The sequence below is a fragment of the Neodiprion virginianus genome, chromosome 1 (genome assembly GCF_021901495.1).
Source record: "Neodiprion virginianus isolate iyNeoVirg1 chromosome 1, iyNeoVirg1.1, whole genome shotgun sequence".
NCBI classification, from domain to species: Eukaryota; Metazoa; Arthropoda; class Insecta; order Hymenoptera; family Diprionidae; genus Neodiprion; species Neodiprion virginianus.
This window is the reverse complement of record NC_060877.1, coordinates 29,073,878-29,092,349: the sequence shown is the minus strand read 5'-3', so window position 1 is coordinate 29,092,349 and position 18,472 is coordinate 29,073,878. Positions and strand designations below refer to the sequence as shown.

The 18,472-nt window shown below is 40.0% G+C and overlaps 2 protein-coding genes across 2 annotated transcripts in view; both read right to left on the bottom strand.

Annotated features, from left to right (window-relative positions):
* Positions 1-265: 265 nt before the first annotated feature.
* Positions 266-3,876, bottom strand: LOC124310348 (helix-loop-helix protein 1). Its single transcript, XM_046774192.1, has 4 exons — positions 3,512-3,876; positions 1,913-1,989; positions 1,537-1,677; positions 266-1,281 (listed from the first exon to the last, which is right to left on the bottom strand). The coding sequence occupies exons 2-4, from the start codon at positions 1,975-1,977 to the stop codon at positions 1,128-1,130; spliced, it is 360 nt and encodes a 119-aa protein (XP_046630148.1). The 5' UTR covers positions 1,978-1,989; positions 3,512-3,876; the 3' UTR covers positions 266-1,127.
* Positions 3,877-7,388: 3,512 nt separating this feature from the next.
* Positions 7,389-18,472, bottom strand: part of LOC124310340 (secretin receptor-like) — a 37,549-nt gene continuing 26,465 nt past the window's right edge. Inside the window, exons 2-10 of the mRNA XM_046774176.1 lie at positions 12,473-12,549; positions 9,535-9,851; positions 8,950-9,044; positions 8,675-8,840; positions 8,410-8,566; positions 8,195-8,325; positions 8,023-8,114; positions 7,718-7,856; positions 7,389-7,614 (exon numbers count right to left, since the gene is read on the bottom strand). Coding sequence (XP_046630132.1) covers positions 7,393-7,614; positions 7,718-7,856; positions 8,023-8,114; positions 8,195-8,325; positions 8,410-8,566; positions 8,675-8,840; positions 8,950-9,044; positions 9,535-9,851; positions 12,473-12,548 — 1,395 coding nt within the window. The 5' untranslated portion in view covers position 12,549 and the 3' untranslated portion in view covers positions 7,389-7,392. The remainder of the gene's footprint in view (positions 7,615-7,717; positions 7,857-8,022; positions 8,115-8,194; positions 8,326-8,409; positions 8,567-8,674; positions 8,841-8,949; positions 9,045-9,534; positions 9,852-12,472; positions 12,550-18,472) is intronic.

Sequence of the window (18,472 nt, the reverse complement as noted above, 5' to 3'; positions counted from 1 at the left end):
ATTGTCGGACATATGCGAGATGTACACGTTCGTTCGGATTCTATTGAAATTCGGAGCGTGATTGAATCGCGACTATTCTTCCATCGTTCGATTTTCTGCATCTGATACGCTGATGTAGAACTTCAGGCCGGGATAGCTTGGACGTAAGGATATTGCTTTAATTGCATCGTATAACGATGGTGTTTGGTACGTGTTGTATTCAAGATTGGTTTTGTCGTACAGTATCATATTTATTCAGAGGCACGAGTTAGGTGCACCCATGCACATCGATAGATATAAAATATTTACAGGACGTAAATTATATTATTACAGACAGCTCGGCGAGGTAGGTACTCGTGTATGTACAGAAAATTATGCCAGTCCCCTTGTACCGGGAGCAAAAGATAACATCGATAAGTCCCTTAGTCGTGAAGTACGTACATCGTAAAACTATACCTGCGTAATTTTATCACAGAAATAAAGCCTCGCTCAAAATTTTGTCCGCCGGAAATGGGTTGGGAATGTTCGATGCGTTGTTGGACACACTTTTAAAACGAACTAATTTTGACTCGTGGCTTTTTCGCTGAATTCCTTAAACGGATAGATATAACGAAATCGAACTCGAACGAACCCAAGGCAAAACCAACAGAATTGAGTATTATGGACAAAGTGAGAACGCAGGTGTCTTGCAACTGTATAACGAACTTTGCAAAAATTTGTAGTAACAAATTGTTATTATCAAGTAAACCCGTACGAACATGTTTTCATTCAATTTTTCACCAGGCAACAAGTCCCACTGATTAATATTAATCAGCTGTCTACGTACAGAATGTGTAACGAAACGCGAAGACGGGAATCGGGGGAGAAGGAAGTTGAGGAAAGGAAGATTGCATACAATTTGAAGGGACAGTTGCAGAGACGAAATGTACAGGTCGGCTGCGCATTCTCCCATTTATCAATACTTATCACGAGATTGTGATATCGATATAGTTCACGGTGTTCGGTATACACCCACCCAGAATTATTCCTCTTGCTTTTTCTGGGTGCGCACGTACGTGTGCATAGAATTATATAGTATAATAGGAAGATTTATAGAAAATAGAGACGTTTCAGAGCCTCCGTATCGGATAATAATTAATTCTTAATTATTATGCTTCGAGGACGTGGTTCAGGTAGGCGATGTAGCATATAGCTAACCGAAGTATTTCAATTTTCGAGAGTTTTTTGTCCGGCGGTAAGGTGGGCAGTAATTTTCTCAGCTCCGCGAAGGCTAGATTAAAAGCTTCGACTCGCACTCGTTCCCTGGAAAGAAAATAAGAAAAACAAATGTAAGCCCTGCACGCATGAGGAGGAACGCATCGATTTTCTTTTTACTCGCTTTCCCCCCTCATTGTCATTCACGCGTGTTACGTCCTCGCGATAATCAGCGCAATTTAATTCTCATTCTGATTATCTCCGCCATCGGACCTTCGTTTCGTTTTTTACTTCAGCAAAAACCAAGAATAACGAAAGCCGTCAAAGGAGAGCTCGAGACAATACTGACGGGGGTGGATTCACCTTGTGGCATGCGCTGTGCGATATTTCTGCGTCGCTCGTCGTCGACGTCTTCGTTCTTCACGCGAAAGCGTTCCCGATCCAGGACCAACGCCATGGACCATCGCTCCGTGTCCTCCGTTTGCCATCCCGTTCTCCCTGTCCCTAAAAACAGTTTGATAGAGCCGCAATGTCTTATCGTTAACGTGTATCTACGGGACTTGAAATGACAGCCTCGTACTCAACCCAACGATCGCGATAACGGTCGTATAATTATTGCAACATAAATTTTCATTGCACGGAGTGGCTTATCCATCTCTCGATCATTTTCACTCAACTTTTGTGTCCTAATTTTCTCTCAGTCTATTTATACAGAAAGTTGAATTGACTTGGTACAAACCTGCGTCTGGGCTGTAGACTGAGATTACAACAAGTTGCGATTGGGACCAAGGCTTCCCTGTCCATCGTCTACGGAAGCTGAAAGATTCGTTGAAGAGTAATTCGTTGAATATTTCGTCAGAGATGTTAGGAAATTTTTCGTGAAGTCTTCAGGAAGAATTATTTATCGGCCCTGGGCGTATCCCGAAGGGTCAGATTCACGAACCTCGAAAGCTGTCTGCGCGTAAACATACCAACGGTGTAATCCACTTCGGTCTTTGTTCGAGAAATGACGTAGAAAAGGGTTATGAGAAGGGTTGGCGGATAATTCGATAGATACCCTAACTTGTGAAGTAAATATTTGTAAATACGTGCCATTCGGAATTCCCAAATAGCTCGAGGAGCCGAAAGTATCAAATTCTGGTCATTCATTTGTCTTTAGTCCTACGCAGCATACGTGCTTTCCTGACTTTCTTAATTCACGAGGATTAGAAAATGTCCATAGAGAATGGAACACATTCTATGATCAGTAGGCCCCGAATAGGTATGTATTAAAAATTACAAAATATGCACGTATAATATAGACTTAGAAAAACTAAGATGTGGAAAAAAAAATATTGAAAATATACACTCCATTTTCTTGCTCCAAACAGCAAACTTTATGTAGAAAACCGAATGGGAATAAAAATAATTTGGGTACAAAAGATGTATTTACATATTAATCCGGGCACTAATGGTCAGTATACATTATCTTTCATACCGTTGTGGAATTTTTTATTTCGACCGTGTGTTGTCAAAGCTACGTCTCGACATTTCTAAAAAGGTCTCTTTAACTCTGTTCCAACCGCTGTTTCGCTGTCAACCGACCTAGTTAAATAATTCATCCGAATTGGCGAAACGGAGAAAAACCCCATTCTACATAATGCATTCGATTGGCACATCACTTATTGATGCTGCCCTCCCGTCCCCATCTCATCTCGCCAGATTTTTATGGTAAATCGGCAGTTTGTATGTATCCTTTGGATCGTGAGGCTTTTAATATTTCAGAAATTCGCTTCTTTTATCGGTTAGGCAAAGTCGGTGCTGTACACAAAACTGTACGTGATTCGCGCGTTTGCAAGCTTTGGCCTCAACTCTAATGAAATCGATCGGCTTTACGAGTTATCGGATAAATCGGGACTCGGGAAAATAATTCTGCAATAATCCACGCTTGTTTTTGATGATGCTAATCATAAATGAACAGTGCAGATTCGAATTCGTGACTAAGCGTACGAACTTCGAGTCTGTTAATGATGAAAAAGACAAGTGGTATTGCATCTGCATCAAGTTTGCAATGGATACTGATCTCGAATCTTACTTATTTATCTTGATATTCAGAGAATCTGGAAAGTTTGTCAGTGCAGTTAATACTCGACACCGAAATTTTTTTCCAACAAGATTATTTCTGCAGCTATCGATGGGATGAATATTCATCATCATCATCATTTACCATAGGTACAACTTTCATTAAAAAAATCCCTCTACGTGTATTATGTTCAATTAAATATTTTTGAATAATCACATCAAGTTATACTCGTCATTAATAATTAGCTCAATGTATGGTGGGTGCAAATTTACTCACCTAACGTTTAAACCGCACTAACTCCCGTGGACAAAAAGAACTGTGTCTTTTGTTCAGCGCACCGGGTAAGAAATTTTCTTGTCATAATAAATAGCTGCGTTGTGCAAAATACAGAGATAAGGAATGTAATCAATTTTCGTACGTTTTGTTAGGTTCCTGATCACTGGTCACGATAATCATTAAACTCATCTTCAACGATTAAACAAATTTGAAAACTGTCAGCGAAGGACACCTTCGGACATGTATTATCCACCCACAATTTCACTTGAAATTTAACCAGTCGAATTAAAATTAGCTAGTATCAAAAATCTATCGGGTTACAGCTCGGATCAGATTAAACGGACGATCTCCCGGAGGCACCGACAACTGATACGCATCTCGTCTATCTGATAAGATCTCAATCGGCTGCTGCATCCGCGTCGGTCCACCGCGCCCAGAAATTGTCAGGGTTGATCGGCGATGGTGGGAGAAAGCCCGAGGCAAACCACGCCCGTGATTCTCACCACCCTTACACAAGCCAATGGGGAGGCATCCTTTCATCCCCCGAGATACGCCCAGTTTCGATTCGCCATTCTGCTTTTTCAATTACCTTCGCCACTGCGCGGATACTAGTTCACGCTAATTGTTGGACAAAGAGCTCTCTATTAGGTACCGAAAAATGCACGGTGTTGGAGATATGGCCGTTGACCAGTACCTGATGGTGTAAAAAGAGAGACACAAAACACAAATTGAAAGTGCCGTTTTGCCGCAGATTCGTACGTCTGTCCGAACCTTTAATCAAATTTACATACGCAATATCCACCAAACTGCATCGTGCGATCACACTTTTCCACTCACAATCAAAGTCTGCCTTTTCTCCGTTGGAATTTGATTGTCTTTTTGTTTATAGATGCGATTTTTAGAAAATGCATTAATGGGCTCGAAGCAGCAGTTGTGTGGTTCTCGTCATCAACAACCATTCGGATCTCTTGTTTCGACATTGAGGATGGGATTCTGAAAAATCAAGCTTGGACAAGAATTTTTTGACTAAGCGCACCGCACGATTGACTACTTGTTTTTTCTGAAACAAGTTAGCTATGACGGAGGTATGAAGAGGTTCGAACTGAATCAGCCGTAGAGGCTCAAGATTTTCTCTCAAGAATACGTTTATAAAATATTTTTCTTAAATGTATTGAAATCGTTTCAGGAAGATGTTGATATAACAACACCGGGGAATCTTGAAAATCATTTTACAAAAGCACATAATTCAGAATCCTTTTTGATCATTTATAGAACAGACATATTTTTCAATAATGCAGGAGAAAAAAGTTACCGCTACACTTATTATTTTACAGACTTGCTTATTTCTGTCGATGATGTTAGAATACTTTATCCAACTGCAACTTTTCACTGTGGTAAATTCTACTGTCGACCTATTAACTTTATCGGAAAACTGTGCTAGTCCTTCATTTTACCAAAGAATTGTAGTAGATCCAACAGCAATTTTTTCCCTTTGTAAATATATCTGAAATTTCAACTGAATTCAATTTTCAGAGAGAACCTTGGGTCTTATTTGGATACCCGATTTTGAACGTCTGCACCATTTTTCATAGCGATATTTCGGTGCAAAATATAACGATCGAGATTTTTCATCAATTCGTCTATCCGGAGACAATGATCTGATGAGGTTCGCCAAATAAAGTATCAATTTCTTGAGAATAGCCCAATCCTTAAGACTATCGGAGTATCAGAGGGTTTCGAAGATGTTCGTCGGTGTTGAACTCTTAAACTAAGAACCCAAAGTACATCTTTGAAGATAGCGAAGGAGTCAGTTTTATTGGAGCTGCGATGGCGGCGGCAGATGTGCCCGGAGAAACACCTGATCCTCGCCAACCCCGGCTGCACCCCCAACCAGAAATCCATACTTGAACCAACTCCGTTGGTCCCCTCGAATCCTCAAGCTAACGAATCGCGCTTGTGGTTTGTAAAATTCTCCGAGTCCGATGATTAATTATTGCAAATTAATAACGCTACGTACCGTGATCAATATGTTTGGTCGGCGAAACGATCATCTTTACAAATAGCTTCCCAAGTCGCCGTAAACACCAGAATAACATGCCCGATACGTATTCGTGCATAGCCGGATACATATGAATAATGACATTTTGAAGAAGCTAAGTTTCACGTTTCCTTCTGCAATTCAGTATATTTGAAAAAAAGAAATGTTGACCTAATTATAACATCACAAAGTGTACATACCCATTTTAGTAAATGAAATCCAGTACTCTGTTATTACTGAGCATATTTCGTTTGTGTATCTTGACTTGAAAAAAAAAAAAAAAAACTATACAAGACCACAAAAAATGAATGATTGCGTGCCAATAGACGATAATTTTTATCGGTAAATTAGATCAAGTTACGGCCTTCGCAGCCAGGCTTTCACTCGAGTAAAAGTATATAAGCATCGTATTGCGACCGCAAAAACATCAACGGCAAAACAACCCCTGTCACGTGGCGACACGTGTTTGCTCCTACTTCGGAAACAATAATCAAAGCCCTCTTTTACGCTTTTCCCTCCTCTGTCGTCGAGCATCGTCAACCCGTGGTGGAAATGTCATGGGATAGTTCACACCTCGTTACTTTGTCCGTAGAATCGAGGCCTGCACGTCCTTGCGAACTTTGTATTATAAAGTCATCACGACCCCACATGATCAACGCATTCCTTGATTGAACTTACTCTCAGCAACACCAGTCACGTGGCTAAAACTACAGTCCCATTTCTTTGTGGACTATGCAGCCGTTATAGTGCAGGTTGTGGGTGGTACACGGAGTGATGAAGTCCGCATGCATGTAATAATTGTTTTTGATGAACCGCAGATTGATTGCTTCGTGGACAAAAAATTCTCTGGGAATACATTCGTAGCAAAAAAATATGGACAGACAGTAAAAAAAAAAATCTACAACGCATGCAAAAATTTATATCTTTATCAAAAGCTGGCGACTTGGTACTCTAAGCCGCTAATTCGCGATCACGTAAAAGTTTCGAAAATTCAATCTACTAGTCGAGTAGTATACTGTAAATATTTTCGACTATCCAAATACACATGATATCTGATTTTTTCAATAGGCGGGTACTTAAAGTCATCGCGATTTCAATCTATAGACATGTTACATATATGTATGAGAGTGAGGCTGGAAAACAAACATTGCCTGCACGGTAGATGGCATCACTGAATACGGGTTCTAAAAAATTGAAGGGTGCGTGTGGAAAATAACCCCCATGAGCGAGGTTACCATCGGTAGTGAAGCCTATCGACCCCCTCTGCATCCCTTGTGCGTAAGAAGAAGTCTTTCCGACAGTAGCTGCGGCTTAACGTACCGACCAACGTTACTTAGGATAGGTATATTAACAGTTGTGCTCATGAAATATAATTTGCATGTACAAATAGCTCATGTCGTATTCCTTTGTGTCTTTATATTGCAATTCTCATAGTGTAATAAGGGGATGATTTGATGAACAAGGAGGGCGGTAGGTTTCATTATTACACCGAAAATCACATTTATTAAAACGTGTAGAAGTAAATACACTGAATCATATCGACATGTTCCCGGATTGTTGACAGAACTTTTTCTTTTCTTTTTTCTTAATCACATTTACGTATTTGCAAGATTGTACCTAACATATATTTTCCACAGTGTAATATTACAATTGATTATTAGCTTAATCATTTAAATATTTCGAATTGCGACCGAATCTTCGATTCTTCGTGCCCGATGCTTATCGTATCGCTTATAGAATTACGGTGACTCAAACTCGGCCAGGTTTTCTGCGTAAGACATAAAAGTGCGATGAACATTCAGGTACAGTGATCGACGACCGAATTTGGAGGCCGTTTCCGCGGCTACCGTACGACAGTTTCGCAATGCCCGGTCGCGTTATGGTTGGCACAGTTACTGTGTGGACGATGGAAAGTCGCCCTCAGGTTCGTCGTTCTAGGCAATTCGCGCTGTGCCAAACTTAAGGATTCCGCCCCACGGCGTAACTTTTGAGCCTTCCAAGCCTTCATCACTTCTCTACGGACTTCGCTGTTCAAGAGACAGTATAGCAAAGCCACGAAACACCCCTGAAATTGCAAAATAACATTCGATTAATCGTTTGCACAATGGGTGTGATGACTGTCTGAACAAAGTGGTCCGAGCTTCTTATCGACCAAGTCCAACGTGTACCTGAAAGGAGGCAAATAACTGGTCGCAAAAAAGCCACACCAATTCAATGCTGTTGTCCTTGTAGTACGAAAGTCCCAGAAACATTGTGTAATGGGCTCCGAAAAGTGGCAATAGAACGAGTGTCGATTTTGCCCATCTTCTACGAAAAGAGAATCAGAATAATGCCTTAACGTGCGTTGTTTCCGGCATATCTATAATGCAGATGTGGTATTGAACGAGTAAACTAGCACGGTATTATTCTGTCGATACTATATAACGTGTGACTGAGAAGAAATAAACGGAACTTTAGGTTCCGCACTTCTTACCTGTATCGCATTTTCTTACGCTGAAGATACACGGACGTCTTCAACTTGACCAGAAGGACCCTCACGATATTCACAAACAGGACGAAGTTGCACTAAAAATGATGAAAAAATTACAACGACATGACGTCGATTATACGCTACAGCATTGCGATCGAAGAACACAGAGTCTCACCAAAATCGATATCATTATCGGTATACGTATGATGAGGAATAGAGAGGAATTTTTGTGGGTTGTCCAGCACAATGTGTCCTCCATCGTTAGGCGGACCGCTATCCAAGGTATGACAACCATGCACGGTAACCCTGATGAATATTCAAGTTAAACGAGAGGTCACAGAATTCCGTATTATTAGGTGATAGAATGGGAATTAATTGCGAAATACTTGCCCCAGCCTAGGGATATGTACAAAGTGATGGCCGATGTATCCGTGCGAAGCGCTAGGAAGACTAAATTGTGAAGATAAAGACCCTCCATTAGAATCCAGGCGTAGTTAGCCACGATGAAGTATTGCCACAAACTGGTGATGGTCTTGCAGATCCACGTCTGGAAGAGTAAATGCCGAAAGAAAGTGAGCTGTTACAATGCTCGGAATCAGATGCTTGATAACAAGTCATCGGCATTCGTGAAAAGTCTTATAATTTATTCCCTCACGTTGTGTTCCTTGATGAATACGTTCTTCCCATCTACCATTACCACGTCCCAGGCGATGCCGATTCCTTCAACGAAAACCCAATCCTTGAGCAGTGACATAAACGCTCGCATGATGAACGACACGAACAGATGCATGTGAAGTCTGTTCCTGGGATTCCTCAGTTTTCTTAAAACATAGTTAACAAACAACATTCAATACCAGATCTGCAAACACAGAGCGATTGGATCACTAATTACGGAATCATGGTAATGTTCAGTTGGAATCTTTGACGTACCTGAGTAAGGTGAAGATGATAAACGCGATGACAAGTGTCGTCAAAGAAGATGCATATCCTATCTGCGATACGATCTTTATAACCGGCAACCATTTCTGTAAATTAGGACCAACGATAAAGCTTCCTTCACCGCAGACTGTGTTCCAAAAGTTCTAGACTTAGAACAGAATAATAATCAAAAAAGCCAGCACCCAAGAAAAAAAAAAGAAGAGAGAGAGGGAGAAAAATAGGCTAAAGGATCAGCGAAGATTGTATTTCCAGCACGTTGGTGCAGCGTGCAAGCGGTATAAATAGCAAACCTCAAGACCATTGCCACGATTCAATTCGATACAAGTCTACGGGTATTGTGGAACGTTGAATAACGAGAGATAAGATTACTTCCCGCTCGGCAGGCCATTTGAATCGATATCAGTCTAGTGGCCCTCGAAGCGTTACCTTTTTTCACTTAGATGGGAAGAAAATGGCGGTTTTTTAATGCAACTCTCTAAGATTTCAATTCAAGACTAGCAAAAAGTCACCGCAACAAGTTGAGCTGACGAAAACGTCGCTGCTACTTGTTGCACGCATTGTTTGAGATAAGCTTACCTTCAAAAGAGTGGAATTTCTGTCCCCATCGTAGTTGCCGAGTTCCTGATCAAACTTGGTGACGTAGCTGACGTAGAAAGAGCTGGACGTCGTACAGAGCGTGTAATTGCTACTTGCGACTTTTTCCCTGTTGGTATACCATTCTCCAGATTCGAGGCACACCTTCGATGCCATTGGGTATACCGAATTGTTGTTGTACCCGATGACGGAAGGCTGTGGGCACGGGGCTATTGCCGTCGATGGAGCCAAGGTACGGGGCCAGCAGAGAAGACCGTCGAAAACAACAGGGCAGAAGGTCATCCAGGGAACGTCAGGTTCTACAGGTGAGAAGAAAATATCCCACTTTCAACGCACAATCATTCCGTATTGGCTATTTGCTGGGTTTGAAAGACGTAATAAGGTTCGGAATGGTCATCGAATTCGTATTTCGCATAAGAGAGTGGCATTCGGTTACCTTTTCGGGTAAGATCCTTACAAACAAGACATTCGATCGACATGCTGACCCTTGTTATTTTCCTATATTTCAGATACTCGATTGAATCAAGTAGGTCAATTCACTGTAAGAATGCCTCTTTGCTTGCCTCGCAATTAGAATAACCACCCGCTTAGTTCATCGAGGTGTGTCAGTGTCAATTTGTCAGGGCTGTAATATAGTTCCAGTGGTTCGACCCGATGTCGATCCAATGATACTATCAGACAGAATACACGTGGTAGACGTTCGTATTTGCTAATTACTTCTTCCGCGTCAATGGGGCTGTGCGAAGGGCAACGGAAATTGCGGCAATTAAATCAAAGTCCCCGACTTTAATACACTGCTACAACTTAACGCTAAATGAGAACTGAGAGTCGAGCCACTGGAGATCTTGGGATGTAAGTATCTTTCTATCAAGTTACAAAGCTTTCCATAAAAATACAAACATTGGCAGCCTGCGAGTGTACGAAACCTAGATAAGTGATTGCATTATCGGTTTTCGAGTGTCCGGATCGTTCCACGGTCTCTCCTTCTGTTACGTACATACATTCGAGTCCGAGGAATTAAAAAAAGGCTTGGAAAATCTAACTTTCCAGGTATGTGTTGTTGAAAAAAGTGGATCGATCATTCCTACGTTTTACATTTAAAGAGAAGAATTGAAAAAGAATGTTAGTGCCATTTTTCGAAAAAAAAAAGATTTCTCCGAAAAATGTGGTAGTGCCAAGACTAATGTTCTATGAAAAAATTTTTTTTCTGGGACAGAAGTGGCATTCACAGTATTTGTTAAACACCCTTCTTCATTTAATTGTCAGGATGCCAATCGCTTTATCACTCTCTCTCTCTCTCTCTCTCTCTCTCTCTCTTGTGTTTACGCACGATCGGAATAATATTTCTCCTTCGAACAACTGGCTATAACGAGATTCTAGTCGGCTGGCTGTTTATATCTATATATCAACGTTGGGATTGCAACTACCTCAATCACCAATAAGTCTCATTCTCGAAATCCATTCATGTGTACGAAGAGATCCAGGCACTTCCGCATATCTACAGGTATACCCAGCAGTGTACCTTTCGTTGAAAGCTGTCAGTGATAAGGAGCGATGTTAGAATTTCATGTAGTTATTATACCACGGGCATAAATTTGTGTCTTGTTCCATGTTTGAACTAAATTATCGATCTCCGTAAGCAGCGCGTTAAACTTGAGAAATTGGTATCTTTGAAAACTTTGCGTTTTACGCTGTTAAATTGATTAAGCCTACGCATACGGTTCTCATTCTCGACTTCCAAAAGTAGAACGTCCATAAATTATGCTTCTTCGATAAGTGTATAAAATTACTATGTACAATGTGTAAGCGTATGCAAGTTTGAACCGTTTTAACCGAGGTTCACCATAACGGCTTCTGGCCACTGCTTTGATGCGTACGGTTACCATTCCAGTAATTGAATTAAATATTCAGAATTGTTTTGAGCTTGATCAAAAGATATTTTTTGATGAAGGAGAACGGCCTCAAAAGCACTACTTTGGAATTGGTATAATTTAATTGCAATTTTGCGTATAAAGCGTTAATCAACTACCTTTGATATTCTCCGTTTGTCAAAATCTCGGCTTTTGATTTCAGCAAACAAACTCGAGCTTGTTTGATTTTGGTCCAGACAACAGCCTGCGATTTTCCGTAGAAGCTAAGTACCCAAAAATGCAATCCTACGCGAGGATGGACGAAAGAAAACAATTCCAGACTATTCGAAGCGGTGATTTCCTTCGAGACATGAGCATCAATGTTCCATATCACCGGATTTTCGCTAGCTAAATTACGGTATTTACAATGTTACGATTAGTTTGAAATCTAATAATCGCATCAAGTAACGTGGATAGCTGGATTTGAGGCATGTGCAGGGACAAGGACAAAACATCCAACTGTTTTCCGAATTGTCTTGTCAAGAAACTTTCACATCACCACTGTTCCACAGCCCTCGGTTGGTAAATTTATTCTTGAACCTTGACACCAATAAAGAGAACCTCATTATTTCAGATCTTTCGGCTCACTCGGACCTTCCCCTCTGTGACTTCGATTCTCGCTAATCTTCACTACATCTTCGTATTCTACTCGCTGCCGTCATTTCGCTCAGGACTGCTGCTCGACTGTGATGTGGTTGCACCCTATCTATCACCCTTCGTGTCGGATTGTAAGACCTGCTGCACTTGGTGAGTATTGTACCTATTGACCTAGATTTAAGTGTATTCTTTGCAATATTCAAACGGTAATTGTATTAGCTGATACATCATGGTTATGCCTTGGAATGCTGCCTCCTCCGATCACACGTTGATTAATTTAATTTTGACCCTCGGTCAGTGTGAAGTGGAACTGGTAATTAATTACTGATCACGATCATTGAAAACCGCGCTCGTTTCCAATGCAGTCCAGTCTTATAATTCACGTGTGCATGAAATTATATTATTCAACTTACCAATTTGCTCGTTCTGCAGTGCGTCGCAACGATTTTTCTGCTCGGATATGAATCTGTATTGAGCCGGTTCGATCATTCTGCAAAAGAAAAAATTGGTTTTATGTTCCACCTGAAGGTCCTCAATAAGAAACGTCTGTTTCAACCTTGGCTTCAACATTTCACTGACACATCAATTAAGGACCACCTTTTCACAGCACTCAATTACCCTCACATTACTCTTCTTGCGAAGAAAACCTTTCCTATGGCTCAATGGTCATTGAAATATCAAGCAGTACCTGCACACATTTTCCCCTCTTTTTATCACCGGCCACCGTAGACTTTGTATTTCTGTTCCGCCAAAGAAGCCAATCGTGATCCAAAATGTCTCGTCTAATCCGATCACATTTCTACGAACAGGTGGATTAAATTGACCAATAAACAGCTTCAAACTGCAAAGTGTCAAGAGTGGCCTGAACAATTTCTCTTTGACGTAGAGTCTTGCGAGTTTCAGGACTTGACCTTAATCAGCTGTCGACTTGTGAAACAGACTTCATGTACTTAAACCTCAAGCTTCGCCGAACTAACCGCGCATCCTAACTAACGCGGTGTTTTAATAGATTGTAATATAACCCGAGAGACAGTTTTCCGACAATGAGCTCCAGTCAGAAATCTTTAAGAGGAAAACGTCCGCGTATAGAAGCTGAATTTGCACTTTTCCGAGTTTCGGTTTCCCCGTGGAACGCGCTAAACAATATACCTGATTTTCGCGGTCCACCTCGTGGATTTTTTGTTTCCAAGATCGAACTGATTCCTGTATTTCAAAAATTTCCATTATAGATCAGGCAAAGCTGAAAAGTATGACGCTGAAACAACTGATTCCGAAAATGTCCATTTGCATCTACATCTCTGTAAAAATAATACGCATCAACTAACATGATCGGTTAATATACCGATCGTTTTAACGACGGCATAAAATTTGCAAGAATTTCTAACGGTTCAACTAATACTTCCTTAATTGCAAGTTCGTTGAGTGGTTGACGTGTAAAAATCCGATATCCAATTATTTGGCCATTCCAGTCGACTGGGTCAAGGTTGGGAAAGATTGAAATTACATGTCATTATACATGAGCGGTAACAGCGCGACGACCAACAACGTGCAACAAAGTTTACAGTCACATTCTTTCTTTTTGCAACCTCGATATCACTCTTGGGCTTCTATTTTTTCGCAAATTTATTTTACAAAGATCAAATTTAGATTAAAAAATCCGAATGTACAATTTAGGTACGCAATAATTTTTGCCAAAAAAAAAATAACCGACCATAGTATGGAATCTTGCATCGAAAATAATGGTAAACAATTTTGCGTAAACAATTCAACAAGTTACAAAAGACATTCATTGCCATCGAAGCCTCGGATGGAACGGACTGGAAATTTTCATACATCAAAAGTGCAATTGAAACTCGATCTGGCAACGGCTGAAGGTGTAATGGAGGAAGCCGAGCGCATGTAAATTCATTTTATACAGTAGGTGTCCACGAAGCATCTGTACAATATGTACTCACCATTTATATATGGCAAATGGAGACGGTGAATAACGCGAAGCCTTTTTTCCTCTATCTTTTTTGTAACGTTATATTTCACTCTACAACCTCTCGATCTATTATCAACTTCCGGAATTCCCTACCGGAAGTATTGCGAACGGTATAATACCGTACCCGATATCCTCGCGTTACTAGAATGGTTTCTTTTAAAATCGCGAATGATCGAATGAAATGATTTACATACGTGGTCAACGGTTATGCCTCGCGTAACTTCAAAATCAGCTTCAGCTCCTACTCCCTATCCTCAATTTCTGTAATGCTACAGTTTCTGTATTTTCGTTGTTGCTCTATCTTGACGACGTAGATATTTACTTAATTCAATTTTCTTTCTCATTACGGAACTTTATCCTTCTGATCCTTGAATAGAAGATGCTTGAACCAAATTGAGTTGAGAAAAGTGATCTTTGGCGTGGGTATAAAACTTGTACCTAATACGCTTCTGTACTCCTTACGAGTTACAACAAGTGTACTCAGTACAAAAGAATCACGATCAGACATTTCTTGCGTATCCTTGACCAGATCTGAATTAGATTATCGTTTAATTTCATTACCTACATTACATCGCCTTAACTGTCTTGTAACTCGATCAGTGTTTTTCGCTAAACTGTTGCCTTTATACCCTCTGTGTCGGGGGTTGCAAGTTTTTTGTCAAATTTCATGTACGATAAAAACGATATTTCCGTTGTTAGCAACAATTATAAGGATTGCCTTGGCGAATTAAAAAAATTTCTTCTGTGGTGTTGAATACAGCATTTAATTTTTTCTCCAGCAAAAAAGATTTCTGTTTCATTCGTATGAGAAATCACAGACCGACCTGATACGGACACGCGACAAGATTTCTAATGATTTTTTTACTTCATTTTTTTGTTCATTCTTTCTTTTCGGACTGTCGGGGGACCGTTCGTTGAAATCACTAGGTCTTTAAATTTTTTAGATCGATTGGTATGCATTGCGGTTATCGAAGTACCTTTCTGTAATAATATTTATTCACTTTAATCCAATTTATTTACATTTTATTCGTGTAATCGATATTATACGTATTTGTTAAATATATGGTAATGTTTGTTTTTCAATTACTATAATGCTACCAAAAGAATCATTATCGAAAGAGTTACTGCACACAAATGATCCCCGTGTGCATAGAACGGATTAAAATGATTTGTCCATTATCACATTGAGAATAAGATGTCTCTTACTGGACGGAAGAAATACTTTTTTCATTCTGCCAACATATAGCCACTCTCGAATAAACCGTCAAAACGTTATTAACACAGCATGAGAAATTTTTCAAGTTATGCTACACTGTTTTTATCGTTGGATAGAAATATCTGGATTGATGCGCCGCTAACTTTCAAGTTCATTCGATCGAACGACATGGCGGGAAATGGTTTGCTCGCGTAAATGAACATTTCTTTTTTCAAAGGATGTTATTATTATTATATTTAATTAAGTTCAATCTAAAAACATCCAAAGAGGTATTACATACTGAAAATATCAACCCAAGTAGTCAGCGATCCTCAAATATTTCACAACAGTATCCGGTTGTTCTGCAGAGAACAAACGAGTCTCCATTTAGACTCTCGATTACTTTATTCCACCGTTACAGCGCCATATGAAAAAATATCTCGCAACCTTGTTCTCTACAATTTGATCAATACAAGGGCTGATAAATATTCATTAAAAATTTACGACATCCAATGATTCAACAAGTCAGCTCGGCTCACCTTCTCCTGACGGATATGCGACGACGGCGAGTTACCACAAGATATTTGGCGCTGTCTAAGCGATGCAATCACTGTCGCACGATAATCGCGAAACACGCTGCCAGTGCCTTGTCAAACCTCGGTGCGGGATGACGAAGGTAACGAATTTCCGCACGATTATTCTATTATCAAATGGTCAGCAAGGGTGAAGGTCGGCTGGATGAAGTGGGAGTGAATCAGGTGGGTCCTGCTTCTCACGGGCTTGCGAGGAGTATGTTTGCCCTCTGGGGTGTCCCTCGCAGATTCCCCGCCAAAGCAGACTCCCCGTGCTACAACAATTCCATCTGTAGCTTCGCTTCTCGTCGCGCAGGCGTCATCCCGAAGCACTCCGGACCCAGTGATGGGCGCAATTGTAATTAGTCGAATACGGACAACAAATTACAAATTTTATTTATAGTCGAGACTACGCGACAAAACACAAATTCCGACGGTAATTTTTAAGTGAACGTATACAGGGTGCGAATTACATTTGCATCTATACGTGGCGTGTACACACATAGTCGAGATGATGCGATTTTTTTTTATTAGATACCAGATAATGTCCACTAAAATCTCACTGTTACAAATTTTTGGAAAATCCTACTCTTACGGTAATTTATTTACCGATAATAAGTTCGCAGGAAGTGTACTTTAAATGGGGAAATCCACCCGCTTACAGGAAGTTGTTAGAGTTGAGACAGAAATCTGGAAAAAATTAGGAAATTATTTTTTAAGTACTTGGAGTCCTTTGGGAGTGGCACGGATAAAATTCGTCAATACCCTAAATTAGGACCAGCCCAATGTGACATATTACATGGTTGAATAAAGATATCAGTTACATCAGAGAATTGTACTTGATCAATGAAAATATTTTGTCAATTACTTGCAAAAAGTGTAATTGAATCGAAATTAATTACTCACTAGGTACAAATTTAATTTTCATAATTTTATTCCGCTTCAAATACTAACTGCAAATCGTACCTTATTTTATCTTAATGACAAATCAAACTTGTATTTTATTTCACGCCAATTACAAGCTGCAATGCTTGAAGAATGTAACGAAGTGTACGGTGACTGATTTATCCGACCATACTGAAATTCACAAACAGAATTATCTCTGGATTCGTTTAATTAAGATGATTACAACTCATGCGAAAACATTTGGTCCGGACTAGCTTCTCACGAATTTAAACATCACTGATTGAAGCATCTGGCTTTGTTAATTAAGTGTTAAATTTTACACGTGCGAAATCAATTTTCTTCTTGGGTGAATATCGGGACTTTGTCTCTTTTCTATGCCATCCTTTCAAAACACCTGTTGAAAATCATCATTTTCCAAATTAAATTGACTGATCTCACAAGTTGGCCACAGTAGAAAGGCTCAAGCTTTGTTCAGCCGAGGCATTCTGCGTTCAAGCGGACAATTAATCAGAGCGTCAGGCGATCCCAGTCCTTAATTACAACGACGACGGCAATCGTCCGCAGTTATGATTCTTGCGATATTTGTTTTGTTTGCTACATGCACGATATTTCTATCAGTATTTTAACAAATAACTCAAATCAATCCCGAGTTGTGATCGAAGTAGTTGTACCTCTGTTTTCGAAAATCGAGATTTTATCTCCGGGATTTCGAATCGTGCTTAGCCGTGCTTAGTCCGATAATCTACTTGAAAATATAACAAAATTGTACCCATTAGTTTCATTTTCGATATTTTGTACAATTTCGATTTCTCAAGACGATGTAAAACTGGCGTGAATTCAACTTTGTCACAATAGCTAGGGTACCCTGCACTTATAATATTATACTTCTAACCGATAAATTATCCACCATTCGCTCGGATACCTGTCTCGACATTTTCTACCTTTTTCAGCAATCGTTTTATTTTTGAAATAAATTTTTACCTCGTTTTATTGATTTCAGCAACAGCTCTCACAAGTCAAGCTGGAGAAAGGAACGAGATTTTTCTGTGGTGATATGATACAAAGTGTCTCTCGCATCAAACGCGATTCACATCCTCAATTTGTATGAAGAATCTTGATATCAAAGGGCACGAGGTAAAAATTTACAGATATTTTCGCACAAGATAATTGCCCGTCGTCAAGTCTTCATTTGGACAAAATAACGACGAACATGTCTATGGTGTTCGGGAGTTGGACGTCTTCGTGATCCTTCGAACGTCAGAGTAAGGATTTATTTTTTGCCGAGACGTTCAATGTTTGTCATGAAACGTGCGTCATTTTCATGTACTCTATACTAAATTGCCCGTATCACAGCGATTCGTATCGCAACAAGGCGTGAGTTACTTTTCTTCCAATACTATAGTGCATTCCGAAATTGGATTGCATGAAAAAAATAGCATCCAAATGTAATGAAAATTGACGAACACTTTATTATTATTATTCTTGTTCTGAGATATTCGATTTTATTACTAATTATAGAGTCAACGCAATACTTTTTTCCCATTATCGCCCGCACGAATCCTTGGCGGATAAATGCTGTAGAAACAACAGCCGGGAATGTTAAAGTTTCGTTCGTTTTCCAACTTTGTTGATTACTTTGCAACTGGATATTGAAAAGTTTAATGAAATTGAATCAATCATGCTGCGATACCCTCGTCAGCACGTTTCCACAGATTGACCATTGTCATTTCGAATCAACGAAATTGCTGCCCACCGT